Here is an 18,194-nt window from a genome sequence, read left to right on the forward strand (position 1 = left end):
GCCATAAGTGTAGCTTTGGTGGATGTCTAAAATTTTTTCTTCTATATTTAAATTATTGCAAAGTGAGAATTTCTAAAGTATTTCAACTTTTGATATTTGAAAATAAAATTAGTATAGTCCTTTTAAATATATTTAGTTTAATTAAATAGGAAAGGCTTTATGGCATGTAGAAATACTGTCAAGAGATGGATGAGTGCTTTTTTTATTTTAAAGACCTAGGTTAAAGGATTAAGAGCATTGCATAAAGGGTTTACAAGTTATTCATAGTATGTAGTTCTGAACCTCAGAAATAACTTGTTATCCAACTAAAATAAATTTAAAAATTAAAAAATATATCCAGTTTAATCTAAATGCCATAGTAATTAGTAACTACCATTATGCATTTAAAAAGTACACAAGCAGGTTCTTCTATAGTCAAATTAGCTGGGCACAGTGGCACACTCTTGCAGTTCTAACTACTTGAGGTAGAAGAATTGCTTGAGTCCAGGAGTTTGAGGCCACTGGGAATTATTATGAGAACCCATTAAAAAAAAAAAAAAAACCACACTCCCCCCACCTTTTTAATGCAATATGCCTATTCCTTTCTAGAATTTTGTTTTAGTGGATATTCTAATGTAGCATAGTATATTTAATAGATGTTTTATACTCGAAGAATTTTTGAACTATGAATTTCTACAATAAAACATAAATTAAAATTACATTAAAATTTTTCCTGTGATCATAAAGAAAATAAAAATTTTCATCTGGGCTGACTGAAAGAAGCCTCCACACAAGACAATTTGCCTGGGAGAGTTCCACTTTATTGTAGATCTAAGGAGAGATGGCAGGGCTTAGGTAAATGGCGGGCCACCTGTTTATTGGCAAGTTCTTCCAGATATCAGTTCCGGAGCCCACGGAATTAGTTCTTATTGGGGCTAAGGTTCCCTGCCAGCGAGATTTGAAATATTGGTGCTGGCGGGAGAGTTCACACCCTCGGGAACTTTTAGCGCCAGTGGAAAAAGGGCAAAGTAGGAAGAGAAGGTCCTTAGGCGCCATGTTGGGTTTTTTTTTCTGGGGTGCAGCTGCCGTTATACTTTTCCCAACATTGACTATTCATCATACATAATTTTTAGTGATTGAACAAATCTACCATACACTTTGATGATTAATTATGAAAGTATTTATTAGAAGATGTATCTTTAGATGATTTTTAAAAATTACTGCATATATCTCTGTGTTGCCATAATGAAGCAGAATTTTATCATCAATTCAATTCTTATATTTGTTTCTATAAATATGAATGCTGAGAAAACTCATTCATATAGTTAAGTGGACAGATTTAAAAGGAATTTATTACAAAAACATTGCTCAACTCTTTGAACTCCTTTTAAATTACTTGTCAAAATATAACCATAGTAATCCGTCATCAAAAAGTAGTGTTAACAATGTGTCAACTATTAATTTGATTATATCCTCCTGCTAAGTTGATAAATGTAAAGAATTTGAAACTAATTGATATAGTTTAATGAAAGCCAATTACTACAATTCACACTTTTTTCCTAAAACTGATACCAAATGTGTCCAGTGCTTTCTTTTCTTGGCACTCAGGTTTTTATACAAGGCAATGCACTATTGTAATGTTGCGGATGATAAAAAGATATGCTGTTATTTTGTAAGGTGAAAGAAATATGATTTTGAAAGTAGCAGCTTCACTTTTGTTTTTAGAAGAGCTCATAAGAAGGTTGAGGATCTCTAAATGGATTATATTAAATCATTTTTTAAATTTTTTTATTGGTTGTTCAAAACATTACAAAGCTCTTGACATATCATATTTCATACATTAGAATCAAGTTGGTTATGAACTCCCATTTTTACCCCAAATACAGATTGCAGAATCACATCGGTTACACATCCACATTTTTACATAATGCCCTATTAGTAACTGTTGTATTCTGCTACCTTTCCTATCCTCTACTATTCCCCCTCCCCTCCCCTCCCATCTTCTCTCTCTACCCCATCTACTGTAATTCATTTCTCTCCTTGTTTATTTTCCCATTCCCCTCACAACCTCTTATATGTAATTTTGTATAACAATGAGGGTCTCCCTCCATTTCCATGCAATTTCCCTTTACTCTCCCTTTCCCTCCCACCTCATGTATCTGTTTAATGTTAATCTTTTCTTCCTGCTCTTCCTCCCTGCTCTGTTCTTAGTTGCTCTCCTTATATCAAAGAAGACATTTGGTATTTGTTTTTTAGGGATTGGCTAGCATAATCTGCTCTAGTGCCATCCATTTCCCTGCAAATTCCATGATTTTGTCATTTTTTAATGCAGAGTAATACTCCATTATGTATAAATGCCACTTTTTTTTTTTATCCATTCGTCTAGTGAAGGGCATCTAGGTTGGTTCCACAGTCTAGCTATTGTGAATTGTGCTGCTATGAACATCGATGTGGCAGTATCCCTGTAGTACGCTCTTTTAAGGTCTTCAGGGAATAGTCTGAGAAGGGCAATAGCTGGGTCAAATGGTGGTTCCATTCCCAGCTTTCCCAGGAATCTTCATACTGCTTTCCAAATTGGCCGCACCAATTTGCAGTCCCACCAGCAATGTACAAGAGTATCCTTTTCCCCACATCCTCGCCAGCACTTGTTGTTTGACTTCATAATGGCTGCCAATCTTACTGGAGTGATATGGTATGTACCTGTCTTAACATGGCACCGTGGTTTGTATAAGACTGCTGCTAAAAAAAAAAATAGTATATTTAAAACTGTCACCACTTAAAAAGAATCATAGTAGTATTAGTAACATCAACCTTTGAGAGCAATAGGGAATATTAATTTTTTTGCATATTTACACTATTGAGCTCACTATGTAAATCTGTAATAGGTGAGTGCTTTTTTGAGAGAATATTGTTTTTTGAGAGAAATTGTTTTGAAAGAATATAGTTTAATTCAATCTACTTTAAACTTCACCTTCACATTCCTAGAAGACCTTTGAAGGAGGTTGACTCCAGTGTGTTGCTGTTAAACTAGAATACTAATTAGTGTTCTTGAAAGATTATTGGGTATTTTACTTTATGGTACTAGATAGTCTCATACATGTCTTTGCTTATTGTTGGATTGTCATCCTCCCTGCCCCACATTGTGAATATATTATGTGTCATCAATTAATGTTTTCATAGTACAACCCATTCTGTTCCTGAACAAGTCTCAAATCTAATCCCACTTGTCTGAACTAGTGCCCTAGTTCAGACCAACAGCATTTCTCAATTGGTAATTATCTTACAACTGTTCTCCTCAGCTCCATTCTCTTCCTACTTCACTAATTCCCCTGTAGTTACAACAGTAACCTGTATAAAACACAGGTCAATGCTATATTTTCAGTTTTTCTTACACACCTTCAGTGTATCTGCACTGCCAAGATGATAACTATTAATATTTGCTTTCCCTAATGATCTCATCTACTACTTACTTTTAAAAAAGGTTAAACTCTTTGGGCTGGAGTTGTGGCTCAGCAGTAGAGTGCTCACCTAGCATGTGTGAGGCCCTGGGTTTGATCCTCAGCACCTCATGAAAATAAATAAATAAAATAAAAGGTATTGTGTTCAACTACAACTAAAAAATAAATACTTTTTTTGAAAAAAGTTAAACTGTTTTCATATGTAGTGAGCATATATTCCACTCAGAAAATTATTTTTATGATTGAAGTGTGTTTCAAGATCACTCTGATAGCATTAAGCATAGATATAAGACATAGGGAAAAGATGACAAAGAAAATCTTTGAAAAATGGAGGCCTGGGCAAAGAAAAACCCTAACCCTAAAATGTATCGAGGTTTTTCAAATGATTTTAAAACACACTAAACTCACATAGACAAATTATATGTTTATGTAATTCTTCTTTATCAGTGTTAAGGAAAAGGACTTTTGTGTTTGCTCTATATCCTAGAATTCAATGAATCATAGCCGTCTTTTTATAATTCCCTGTGGATTCATCATAGTGAGGTAGGATGAACACTACTAGCATGTTAAAAGACAGGTTCTATTAGCAATTTCAGGCCTTACTGTGTGACTTTAATAAGTCATTTATCTTTGCTAAATCTGAGTTTTATCCTCTATAAAGTGAGGTTATGTATATTCCTTTTTCTGTTTAATAAGTTATGGTATCATGAGAGAATGTGAGAATATAATAAGTATAAAGAGAATTAGATATCATTGTATCACTGAATTATTCCTTAGTCTCTTTAACATTAATCCTACATTTCTTTAGAGGATCTGGTCTATCTTGATAGATGGCATATACTGATAAGGCTAATAAGTGGTCAGATAAGGAAATTAAGGGGTATAGGGGGTTGTTGTTTTGTTTTGTTCATATTTCTTTCTTTCATGTTTCCTGTGTTTCTTCCTAATTAAAACAGTTTTGGTATGAACCATGATGGAATTGGAAATTCTTGTGGGACAAAAGGTCATGAAGCAGCAAAACTTATGGCAGCTCACATTACTGCAAATACCAATCCTTTTTCCTGGTCTGCCTGCAGTCGAGACTATATCACCAGCTTTCTTGAGTAAGTATCTCTGGAGAGTATGATTAATTGCTCCAAAAGTAAGTCATTGGTAGAAGCCTAACATGTAGTGCTTCAAATTTTGCATAATGAGTCTGTTTTATAGGGCCCAGTTATATTTCTGGCTGATACCCACATGCTTTAATATAAGATTGTGGCAAATTTTTCAGTTCATGTGCAAACAAAACTTACTGAATAAACTAGAGGAAGGGAAACAAGGATATAAATGGGATTAATAATATGAGCGATTAGAATTGTTCAATAAGCAAGAAAAAAATTTCAGAAAGAATTTACATTTATATACCTTTAATAGAGAATAAACCAAACTTTAATTTAGTGATTTTATATTTTATTATGTTGGTGAATAAACTGAACATGTAGGAGTGCCAAACTATCTAATAGTAACAAACAACAACAAAAAAAAACCAAACAAAGCCAGGAAATGAACACTTTGAGAAAATGATTTATTCAGTAACCCATCTTCTGCAGTTTGGGAACTTCTTCTCTGATCTTTCAATGTATATTACCAGAGTCTGATTATCTAAATATGAAGAGAAAGGAGATGTTTATGAAAAGAGATTGTTTTCCACATCTTCCTGCACAGGGCTTCCAGATTCAATTTGAGGAAATGATAGACTTAGGTCTTACTTTCTACCTGTGTTAGCTTGGGCATGTTACTTAAACTTTCTAATATTCAGTGTCCTAATTTTTTTAATGAGTTTAAATCATAATGCTTATATCATTAGGTGTTATATATATAATTATGTATAATGCTATAATATGTGTAAAACACTTAATAAACAATCATTAGATGATAAATATTACTATTTTAAATAATATTAAGGTTTCAGTGCTTTATTGCTCTACCATTGCCTATATCTGGTTAATGCTATTTTTTCCTTGGGGAGGAGATAATAAATTTTGTGTGAAAAACGAGACATACATAAAGCAGAAACAACAGAAATGCGTTTTAAAATACTATTTATATTAAAATGTGCTTATATTACCATGATTGCATTGTAAAATTTCAGATAGTTTGTACAGGTTAAAAGTACTCACTAGACATTTTCTTTGTATCCACTACTAGCCAGATTATATATTCTGAAAACTTACATTTCATAATTTTTATAAGGCCTCAAATATGAGATTTTTAAATTACCTAACACAGTGCTTTACTCAAAAATCAAAAGATAGGATGGAAGTATAGCTGTATGGTAGAGCACTTGCTTAGCATGAGAGAGGCCTTGAGTTCAAGTCCCAGGACTTCAAAAAAGGTAAAAAGAAAAAGAGGAATAGTTAAAAATGGGCTCTTTACAATTAATTAAGGTAATAATAAAATTGAAGAAGTTGGAAATTCATTTCAGAAGGCAGTTCTTCTGAATAACTGTATTATACTCCAACAATTTTTAATCTTGTAATAGAAAATTATAACACTGTACTTTACTTTCCTTGGTCCAAACTAACTGAAATACTATAAAGATAGACCACAGAGAATTTGACATTTTTTGGTAGTTTTATATACAAAACACTAGTTATATACTTTTCTAATGAGACAATTTACCTAAATTTTAAACATTACTGAAGGTCAGCTTTCCCTAGAAATAAAGCTAGATTTGGATTTTTGTTTTGACTTGGCTCATTTTTTATAATAGAATCTTAATCTCTATCATCAGAAAGATAAACTATGTAATACACTCAGGATTCCTGTGTATTTTTTATGGTGGCCCTTCTTTTGTTTTCAAGGGGACCATTTTCTTTTTTCCTTCCTACTGTTTCCATCCCATTGGCTTTTACACAACTCATTATGTAGTACCATTTCTATATTCTAAATAAAAGGACCAGAGTCTAATACTTTCATGCCTTAAGCATGTAGTAAGTTTGTGTGTTCTTCTCCCTTATTAAAATACATATATACTTACATGAATCAGTTTTGATCTCCTTCCAGATCTTATTCAGTTTGTAATGTTAAGATACTACCAAAGAGAATCCATAAATTGCTGGTAAAATACAGTTAAGAAATCAATACTGGTTTGGTGAGAGATGTAGAATTACTACCAGATGCTATAAAGTGGTCCACTGAATTAATTAAAATAATTAATCTATAAGGCATTCTTAAATCCTCATTGCTTCTTTGCATTTTGTACATATAAACCCAATGAGTGTTGACAGGATTCTAATGGGCTTATTTATCCTGTATTTTATTAAAATATTTCTCTTGTGCATCCTCATGGGAATGCTCACAAAGTTAAAACCATCAATAAAAGATAGATGTGAAAGAAAATGGGTAGCAACTTGGAGAAAAGTTGGTTTTCCCCACCTTCTTTAATAATAAACTAAACAAATCTAATTATAATATGTCCAACCAATAGAAGATTTTTAAACACAAGGGCCTGTAAAAAGGTCCATTCACTGGAGCACAAAGATATAGTAGTAACTTTCTTGAGTTTCTTTATTCCTTTTTATTAATGCAGTGAATGTAATTGCTTTTACAGCTATTCATGATATTTTTAAAAATCCAGTGATATTTTGATCAAGGATTGAAATTACATTTATGAATTATAGTTGGCTCAAAAGGATTCATAGCACTTTATTTTAGGTTCTCTTCTCAAGAAAAAGAAATCTTGAAAGATGAATTGTTTAGTAACTGCAGCCCAGCCAACAAAATGCATACCTTTTTCTATTTAGTGATTGTATAGGCCAAAGATGATGGTGGATTTAACAATGAGCTTTCTATGATTTGTAGAACTTCACTATTCACAATGTTCAACTGAAAACAATTCTATGGCCTTTAAATGCCAGTAGAATACAAAGTCATGTCATTTTGAAACACTAGGTGCAATTTATCAATCAGGAGATGGTGTTTACCAACTCCCAATATTTTTTTTCAGATTTCTTAAACTCGGTGATTCAATAAGTGGTTCATGAATCGCCCAGAAGCCGTCCTGATTAAATAATAAAGAACCCATTTCCGTTAAAATGGACGTGTTATGCCAGCTTCTGATGTTTTCGTCGACGGCTTTGCAGGTAGTGTTCTTCCTATCTGCCTGCGGGACTTATTTATTTATTAATTTAGAAAGTAGAGAAAGATGAACCTGGTATCATGGCTCACACTCATTGATGACTATGGGCTAATCTACCAGGCAGTGGAAGGCAGTCAGCAGTAATTTAGGCCAGTTTTCATACATTCTCCACCACTTAGCAATAGCACAGATTAACTTCATATTGTATTTAAAAATTATGGGGGCTCTGTAAATCAACTCTTGCACTTTTAAAATTAAAGTCTGTTAAATTATTTGAAATATCAAAGATCCATACCAACATTTCCTGCAGTTCCCAGTTAAATACAGAGTAGCCATTTTCACAGAAAGGATGGGGGCTGAATGCCTTCAGATGCACTGGTTGAAAGTGAACTAGGAAGAAAGGTGAGAATAGAGCTACAAGAGAAGTGCTATAAAGTGAGCAAGATGTCCAAAGCACTTTTTTCCTCTTTAGCAACTACTTTTGAAGGTCAATATCAATGTATGAGATGGAAAATAATATTTATAGGTAGGACCTTTATAAAAACTGTAGTATCTAAAAAGCAGCAAAACAGGTTTTTCCTCCTTCTGTTTATCTGACATGTTTTGAGAACCTTGCTCTAACCATATATCTTTGATAAGTCATGATTACATATGGAGGGGAAGATAGAGTAAAAGAGCAGTATAGTATTTGTATCTTGACAGCCTTAAGTTCAAGTACATTCAGATATCCCAGTCATATGGAGGGTGACAGTAAAAATATTTGACTTTAGATAATACATTTAGATTTACGTTTACTTAAATATATTATCACATTTGTTACACTTAGTTAAAACAGTTGTTTCATGAAGATTGATAAAGCAGTTTATGAGCACATAGTAGGCAAAGACACTTGGCTTAGTCTGGTGCAGTGGTGCATGTCTGTAATCCCAGCAACTCAGGAAGCTGAGGCAGGAGAATTATGTTTGAGGCCAGCCTCTACAATTTAGACAGATCCTGTCTCAAAATAAAATTTTATGAAATGGCTGGGAATGTAGCTCAGAGGGAGAGCACTCTTGGTTCAATCCCCAGTACTGAAAAAGTTAAAAAACAAAACCCCTAAAAACCAGACCTAACTTGCTATAGCTGATATTGACCTAATTGAGTTTTGCTTAATTTAAGTGTATTAGCATAATGGTTGAGAAAAAAGAAAGGAGGTGGAATAAAATGTTAAATTTTTGTTGCTGTTGTTAAGGGACTGTTAAGGTATGTACAGAATTATATAGACAGATTCCTTTTGCAGATTGATCATATTTTAGAGCAAAGATCTATACTTTATATAATTATTTTGGTCAAAATAAATCTAAAATCCCAATTAGGAGTATGTCATCATGTTTTCTGGAAACAAAGCCGGGGGACATATTTTACCTGGGGATCTGTAAATTTTAGTTTAAGACTGAACTCTGGCTCAAAATCCTATTTTCAAGGCTAATTTTTGGACTATGTAAATAAAAGATCTCTAAATGAGAATACAAAAAAAATATGATACTGTAAGGATTTCTCTAATGTAAATATACTTTAAATTATATTGAATTTCATAATCAAGGAAGAAGCACATTCTTAAACTAATACATATTTTTGCCTTGTCTTAGAAGCATATCAAACTTAGAGTAAAAATTAAATAATTTCCATATATCTATAGATGTTAATTAGGATTAAATTTCTTTGTTGATATGATGTTAACTAGGGAAATAATGACAGATTTCCCTAGCATACTTTTTATGTATTCACTTTTTACTGGACAAGTATATCTATAATAAAAATAGTAACTTATAATATTTCATAGATAAAGACTAATAGTACTTGACATTTAATTTATAATATGTGAACCTTATGTGGAGAATTTGCATTTATGACGTCAAGTCACAAACCACTTATTTTAAAGTGCTATTTTGAGAAAATTTGTATGTAATATTACTAGTACTATTATTTTGATAGCATAAATAACAATAGACTCAACATAGTAAGAATTGTGTGGTTATATCTCAATCAGTTGTAACTCTAGATTAAATAAAAATTTCCCAAAACTTCTATTTTTGGGAAAAAATGAGAAAATTTTCTCATTTTTAAAATGAGAAAATTACAGAGTATAAGATTAAAAACTCCTAAGTAATAATTTTATGAAATAAAAAGCATTCACACATTTGCACCAGGAGACATGTATAAAAAATAATCATATCAGCATTATGTGCAATTGCCAGAAATTATAAATATCTCAAAATTTAGTAATAGAAAAATAGAGAAATAATGGTGGCATAGTCTTAAGTGAAATATTAAAGAACAATAAAAATTAATAGACTACAGTTACATATATCATATACTTTATATCCACAATATTGAGCAAAAAAACAAAGTTACTAAAGAAAATCTATGGTATAACTCCTTTTGTAAAGAGGTCCAAAACAGGCAGGTGAATAATTGAGAAATGAAATTATTAAGAAAAACATGGAAATTATTATAAAAAATTATTACCTGTAAGGGGAAAATTATTGGAGTTGAGCCTTGGAAGTTTTCTTAAGAAAAAAATGAGGAAAAGCATTTCCTGGCTTAAATCCACATCTCTCAGATCCATATTCTCTACCTTTTGTATCTATATGTGTAACATTTCATGATAATTGATAAATTGAAGACATGATAATATCCAGAATTTTTATTTTCTAAAAGTTGATAAATAGTAATTGTTATCTGTAGAATTCACTAACTTAAAAGGAGCAGGAAAATAGCAAATTTTGATAATTTTATGCAAGAAAGCATTTTTGTTGATTAACCCTCAGTTAATAATTAAGATATGAAAAATATCCCATTCCTCAGATATATTAATCAAGGTTTACTCTATTACCAGATATGATTACTAGGAAGAAAATGTACTACACGTGCATGTATAGGAATGTAAAAACAATTGGAATCAGCTGTGCAGATATCCCCACATTTGTTTGATTAGAAGACACTTGATTTAGCAAACCTTGCTATTTTGTACAAAATGTAGACAAACATTTCAAAAGACCTTCATTGATATGATATTCCTAAATATAGTTCATTTTTAAATGATCCATATGGTTTTGTTCTATATTTTATTTTACATGGTGTTTTATTCTTCTGTAAAAATATACTGGAAAAGGAGAACAAGACTTGTCTAGATATTTAACCAGACAACATTAAAACAAAAGCACTAGGTACTTCAGAAAAAGTGAAATAAAGATACATTTTTGGGATATACTTTCTCAGAAAAGTTTGACTCCAGGTGCTCACAGTGCATATCATTCTTATCTGTCTGAAGGCCCTTGGCAATGGTCATCTGATTTGTTTTTTTATCTTTTTTTTAATTAAGAATGTGAACCATGATTAGAAGACAATCAATATCTTGAAACCAGAACATTGAATAAAATGATTAGTCTTGATTTTTCCTGAGCTAAACCGATTTTGCCATCAGGAAAGAATTTTTTTCTTCAGTGTATCTATTTTTAAATTCTTCTTTAGGGTCCACATAGTTCTTCCTCTAAGTATTTAAGTCTAATTTTTGGTATCCCTAAAAGTAATTATGTATAATTGTTTCTAATATATTCTTAGTTGGTGCCATTTAGGTGACTATATCCTACATTTATTCCTGCTAATAGTAAATATGTGTTTTCTATAGGATCCTGTACCTAAGTCCTTAAGTACACAATTTTTAATTTTTCTGTTGATTTTTAGTAGTATTTAGTTTATTCTATTTTTTATTCATTTTGTTCTTTTCATAAAGATGTTTATATTTTTATTATAAATGGGAATGAAATGGGCATTTTGGAAGTAAAATTTGGAAATTAAACTACTAATTTAGTCATCCTACAAATGTTCCATATTATCAAAATCATCTTTTTCCATTATAGTATTCAAATATTACCTCTTTGCCATGAACCCTGATATGTAATTTCAAATTTACTAGTAGAATTACATCTATCTAAAATTTATACACAATGTATAAAAAGCTCTGGCTATTTTAAAAAATACCTATAAACTATAAATAGTTTGTCTTACTGAGGTACATGTCAGTTTGTAAAGGTACAATAAAAAGGAAATAACAAGTGCTCTGTCATGAAAACTGGATAGCTGGGTGAAAAAAAAAAGGTTCTCTTAGAAATATTAAACAGAGACTACTGAAATGATTGTAACAGCCAATAGTATATTAGTAACATTTAATATTCCATCTGGATATATTTATTTATTAAAAGAATTATCAAAGGGGGTATAATTGAAAAGAAAGGGATGTAAAGAAGACAGTATTCTCACTATTTGGAGCTCTTACTTGAATCTGTATCACCTAGGAATAATTTAATTTTTAAAAGGTATTAATTTACTGCTGTGAAAATATACATTTTTATATAAACAAGTAACATTTAAGAATGTGAGAAACTTTTAATTAAATATGAGACTAATAGTGAACTCCAGTTCTTTCTTACCTATCTGTAAATGAAAATTTGTACTGTCCTAAATAACAGTTGAGGAACTCCTACTTGTGAAGTTATTTTCCTTTGGCAAAGTGGATGGAAAAAAATTGGGAAAAAAAAACACAAGTGCTGGCACAATGGACAAGAATGTTGGAAAAAATTTTTAAATGTTGGCATAGGAATTCTTTAAAAATTCTAACTTACTCACATGTGAAATGAAAGTAAAAAAGCATCTGTCCTATTTTATGCACACTGACTAAATAAAAATGAACAATTACATTTAGAAAGTCTAAAGCTTTTTAAGGTATTCTGTCTGGTTTTTGGCGATCTTTATGTTATTTGTTCCACTGGATTAAAATATTATGTTTGAGTGCAGGCATACTTCATAAAGCAGAAATTATATATAGAGGAGAACATTCTCTTTTCCAATTCTGATGACCCTAGATGAAATATGAAATTTGAAAGACTAAACATTTCTAATATACTATGAATATTAGCTTCATCTGTCATTCAGCCCATTTATTAGGGAAATATTTCAAGAACCTATGGACATATCTAACCAAAGCATCCATTGTCTGCCCAAGGTGAAAGTATATAAATTAGGTCTTTCAAAACTACAACTACAATATTTTTAATTTTCCACATTTCATGTTTTTAATTCTACTACCAGATGTGGCTATATTTTCAATGAAAACAAACAAGAATCTTAGAGCAATATGAAATTCTGTTTTAATTCTTTCTGAAATTAGTTTAAATCAATGTTTTTCATCCAAAATGACATTTTCAGATTGTTGTCTAAGATGCTTTTATTGTGTTTTAGGGCTGTAAAAAAAAAAAAAAAACTATTTGGAGCTCTTACTTAAGTTTTAGTAAAGCAATTCTATTTTACCGTGTGATTATTTATTGGTATGTGATGCTTTTCATGCCTCAAATTATTAAAACAAAGAGCTCAACACATGGTTTCATAATTGTGACTGAAATAGTCCACAGAGTACCTAATTTCCTTTGATCCTTTATGTTGAACAGTTCAGGCCGTGGTACTTGCCTTGATAATGAGCCTCCCAAGCGTGACTTTCTTTATCCAGCTGTGGCCCCAGGTCAGGTGTACGATGCTGATGAGCAATGTCGTTTCCAGTATGGAGCAACTTCCCGCCAATGTAAATACGGGGTAAGAGATCTTAATCCTTATGTTTAGTCATTTATATATGTTCTTTTATGACACAAATGTTTGGATAGCATTATGATGAACACAGTTTGCCTTCAGTAGCATTATTAATTTAAATATGGCTCTTGACACTGTACTTTTTCTGATATCATTTGTATGACATCTGTTTCTAAATTTCATATGAGGGATGTAAGTAGAATTTTTTTTATTGGTTGTTCAAAACATTACAAAGCTCTTGACATATCATGTTTCATACATTAGATTCAAGGTAGGTAGAATTTTTAATAACCTCTAATGTACTTGTTCTTTAAATTTACATTGCTAACTTTGTCTTTTGAAATGCTATGATTTTTAAAAGCCCTCCCTACTCCCTTTTTCTGGTACTGTTATGATTGGGCTAAAGGGCATTTTTTCATTGGCTGTGTGCCTTTACTTTAATTCATACTTGCTAGTACTGAGTCATTTCAAGTTGCTTCATCCACTGCCCACATTCCAACACAACAACCAAGCAGGAACAAGATGACATGAGCGCAAATAGTGAAACAAGGAAAATTGCTGTGGAAAAAAATGTAGGTATCATAATTTATTCTTCAAAGTCACACTGTCTATATTACAAAATATATTTAAACTTCTTTTTAGATTTCTTAGAGAAAGGCTGCAGTGATGAATATAAGGGCATGTTCATAGGAGGAACATAGTATAAGCATGTTGAATTAAAAAGAGAGAGAAAGAAAAAAAAAAGGACTTTAAAATGTCAAATTTTTTTTGCCAGAAAATATTCATAATAAAAAATAAGTTAAAAAATGTAGTTCTTATTTCTATGCCTCTTTTTGATTCCTCTTAAAAATAATAACTACAAAAGGAATTAAGTTTTAAAGTAGGTAATACTAAATGCAAAATAATATAGCTATTGTACTGTATCAATTATTCCTCTAGGAATAATTGTATAAAGGAATAATAGTACAAAGGAAAGTGATTACTCTAGATTTTGGCAGCACCTTTGTGTTCTAGGTTTTTTTGTTTTGTTTTGTTTTGTTTTCAGTGCTGGTGATTGAGCCCAGGGCCCCTTGCATTTTAGGCAAGCACTTTACCACTGACCCACATCTTCATCTTTTTTGTTTTTTAATTTTGAGTCAGGTTGCCAGGTTGGCCTTGAACTTGTGATCCTCCTGCCTCAGCCTCTTGAGTGACTAGTATTACAGGTGTGTGCCACCATACCAGGCTGTGCTCTAGATTTTTAAAGATTATCTATCTGCTTGTGTAGAAACTTGGGTAAAATTCTGATCTTTCCTGTCTCTTTGACTTTCACTTCTTTGTTAGCAAGTAAAACAGTTAATCTACATTTTAATTTTTCTATTAGAATTTAGGTTTTAACTCTACCTATAACTTTCCACATTAGGAAATGTACAACATCTGTGTATGTGATTTTTCTTTCTTAAATAAATTAATGTAAAAATTGACTTGAGGGGCTGAGGGTAAAGCTCAGTGGTAGAGTGCTTGCATAGCATGAGTGAGGTTCTATCTCTGGCACTGCCAACAGCCGCACCCGCCCCCAATAAATAAATTTAAAAATTGTTTGGCTTCCTCACTTAAAAATTGTTTGGTTTATCTCATTCATTTCAGTCTGATTTAAAATGAGATAAATAGTAATAATAAAATTGTGTTTTCCTCTTATGAACTTTCAGATTTTTGTGTGTTTATAAAGACTTCTGTAATAGATATAATAAAATTGGAAAATTTGGTGAAAGACATTAGCATCTTAAAAACCTATACAATTTATTGTATTTTATTATGACCCTTTTCACTTTGATTTGCATCAAAATGAGGATTTCCTTAGTTTCAAATAGGAAAATACTTATGCCATTAAAAAAAAAAAGTGCTGTACATTACCAGTGTGGTTTCTGGAGTAATAATAGATTCTTTACAATCACTCATACCTCTCAAACTTGTACCTAAAATAATTGGTTTTACACACTTGATAGCATACAAACTCACACAGGGTTTTATCTGGTGAATCCCTAAGGTTTTAAATAATTCTAAATACTAAATACTGCTTTAAAAATAATAGTAGCTTTGAAAATTGGAGACCAGTCAAATAGGAAAATCATGCTTCAGATAATTTATTAAGCTGACCTGATTTCAATAACTCTTGAGTGTAGCATGTTGAGATAAATACTAAACATAATTGCTGTAGACCTGGATGGACACTGTAGCTTTGTCAAGAGGGAGTGGAAGAATCATGAATTCATTCTCTTTCAAAAAGCAGACCTCTAATGATGTAAAGGAAGATTTTAAACAACTATAAAATGGTCCATAACTGCAGCAGTGCCCAACTTCTTATCTCTTCCATTTTGGTCATCAGGAAGTCATTGCTGGCTAGCTGTTGATTACATCTGTAGTTATGAAACGTCTTATCTGGAGTTTGGTGAATTCTTAGTGGGTTGGATACATTTTTACACATATTAGTTATACTTACAAGTTTACGTGAATTTTTTTCTATTTTATTTTACTTGGGGAAATATTTTCCATGGTTATCCTTGCATATCATCTTTTTTTTCCCAAATGCTCTTAACTTCCATAGAATAATGATGAAAATGTAATGGCTATAAACACAAAGAACAAAACAGTACAGTACAATATACAGAATAATATAGTTGTATGTGTAGTAATCTAGAAATGATATGTAGTTTCTTATAATCACATAGTTCCTTTTTCTGAGCTACTTCAGACTGCATTGGTAAAAATCGTTATTATCCGATAATATTTTGTAGATGGGGAAACTAATCCACGTTAATTATTGAATCCAAGATTTTTAAAAAATGGTCTAAATATGGCAGTTCTTTTACTACTAGGTGTAATATTTCTGTTAAAAAGTAAAGGTTACAGATGTATTTTGTTTCAGAAGACACTTGTTTAATTTTTGTCTTTTACTAAAAATCTTCTCATGCTCCTCATCTTGTCCCAGTCTCTTTTGGGAGAGAAGAGATCAGGACACCTTCTCTTAACTTATTCTTTAGGACCATAAATTCTCAGGTGTCTGAAACTCCAAGTCTTGTATTTGAGAGAATTTATTTTCTTTTTTCTTACATAAAAAGTTAAGGCTAGGGCTGAGATATAGCTCAGTAGGTACAGTGCTTGCCTCTCATGCACAAAGCCCTAGGTTCTATCCCAAGAACCATCAAAAAAAAAAAAAATTAGGACTAGCCAGGTGCAGCGGCACAAATCTGTAATCCCAGCAGTTCTAGAAGCTGAGACAGGAGGATGGAGAGTTGAAAGCCAGCCTCAGCAAAAGCGAGGCACTAAGCAACTCAGTGAGACCCTGTCTTTAAATATAATACAAAATAGAGCTGGAGATGTGGCTCAGTGGTCAAGTGCACCTGAGTTCAATCCCTGATACGCCCCCCACCTAAAAAGCTAACGAAGTTAGGACTTCTTCAAGGCAAGATGCAAGTACAGACAAGCGCATGCAAAGCTCAGCGACCTACTAAATTATCCAGAAATATCTCCTGGCTATGTTAGCAGGTTTCTAAGGGGCCTTGGATGCTTCCTGGAAGAAAATATGCTGCAAATAAAACAGCAGTATTGGTATGTGCAGGAAATGATTTTTTTTTGGCCTATTAGGAACAACCAGCTCTTTCCTATAAAACTCTATTATAGAATCTGTCCTCTCATTTCTCTTCTACTTTCTGTTAGTTTCCTCTTTTTATTAGAAAATGATTATAAAAACTGAATTAACAGAAAGCATGTTGCAGTAATAACAAAAAGTTTGAACTTAGAAATTCAATCATTAACCTATAAAAAATAGGGACTTTGGGTGATCTTTTCATTGCTTTCCAAAAAGTACAGATTCTTCCAGAGCTGTCCCAGACTTAGCTCTTTATTTCTTTATTCTGTTACTTTAAATCATTTCCAAAACATTGTTTTCAAATACACTTAACTATTTAGTATAAGCTAAGAATATTGAATACATAATTTACTATTAACCAGCAGGAGATGATTGTTCATCTATATATGGGTTGGAAACAGATAAATTTTATGGACATTATAGCTTTGTTTAATTTATGGGAATTTTTATTATATGTGAGGTTTATCATTGTTTACAGGGACTTGAGTTAGCCCACAATGCATAGTGTGTTGTACATTATTATAACTTACTTTAATGTAGAACTGAATTGTGTTTTATCAATTGACCATATATTCTGAATCATAAATGGGAATACGTTATCTAATATATGCTTTCACAGTGGAGCAGACTCCTTTCTAACAGAATATTTTAAGTAAAAAAAAAAATCTAGAGCTGGGGGTGTGGCTCAAGCAGTAGCCGGGCGCTGGGTTCAATCGTCAGCACCACATAAAAATAAAATAAAGATGTTGTGTCCACCGAAAACTAAAAAATAAATATTAAAAAATTCTCTCTCTCTCTCTCTCTCTCTCTCTCTCTCTCTCTCTCTCTTAAAAAAATCTGTTCACACTATTCACTATTACCTTTGACCTCAGGTTGGCCATTAGTAGACTTTATTCAGTTTTCTTAACTTTTTCAAGTGAGTAGCAGCCTAGATGTTCTTGTAAACTTCATATAGCAAGAGGGTATGACAAACATGCAAAGTGCCTTTTCTTTTTCTCCACATGGCTGCATACAGTGTTTCTGTTTCCTCTGTACATCTCTGTCATCCATGATACCATTCTTTTATAACTGGTACTGCTTTAGGAGGATCTGAGTCTTCTGTACTTAGGGGAGCATGTTAAGATATTCCAATATCATCCTACACTTTCAATTCAAATGCAGTTTCTCTTCAGATAGGCCTTCTTTCTTTTTTATTGGTTCTTTTTAGTTAAACATGACAGTAGAATCCATTTTGTTATATTATACAGGCATGGAATATGTTATTTTAATTAGGACCCCATTTTTGTTGATGTACATGATGATGGAATTTGTGTAGGTATTTACATACATGTACATAGGAAAATTATGTTAGATTTATTCTGCTGTCTTTACTATCCCTATCCCCGCT

The 18,194-nt window shown here is 32.0% G+C and overlaps 1 protein-coding gene across 9 annotated transcripts in view; it reads left to right on the plus strand.

The window, feature by feature from the left end:
* Positions 1–18,194, plus strand: part of Adamts6 (ADAM metallopeptidase with thrombospondin type 1 motif 6) — a 289,202-nt gene that overhangs the window by 153,503 nt on the left and 117,505 nt on the right. For 8 of the 9 annotated variants that reach the window (XR_013423336.1, XM_078015828.1, XM_078015829.1 and 5 more), the window contains 2 exons: positions 4,394–4,540; positions 13,044–13,185. Coding sequence is in view for 8 of the 9 variants with exons in the window: in XM_078015828.1 (XP_077871954.1) it covers positions 4,394–4,540; positions 13,044–13,185 (289 nt within the window). In the remaining variant the exon portion in view is untranslated. Of the gene's footprint in view, positions 1–4,393; positions 4,541–13,043; positions 13,186–13,653; positions 13,752–18,194 lie in introns of those variants that run through there. The other variant, XM_078015833.1, reaches the window with a different exon arrangement.

The sequence above is a fragment of the Ictidomys tridecemlineatus genome, chromosome 1, assembly GCF_052094955.1.
Source record: "Ictidomys tridecemlineatus isolate mIctTri1 chromosome 1, mIctTri1.hap1, whole genome shotgun sequence".
Taxonomy (NCBI): domain Eukaryota; kingdom Metazoa; phylum Chordata; class Mammalia; order Rodentia; family Sciuridae; genus Ictidomys; species Ictidomys tridecemlineatus.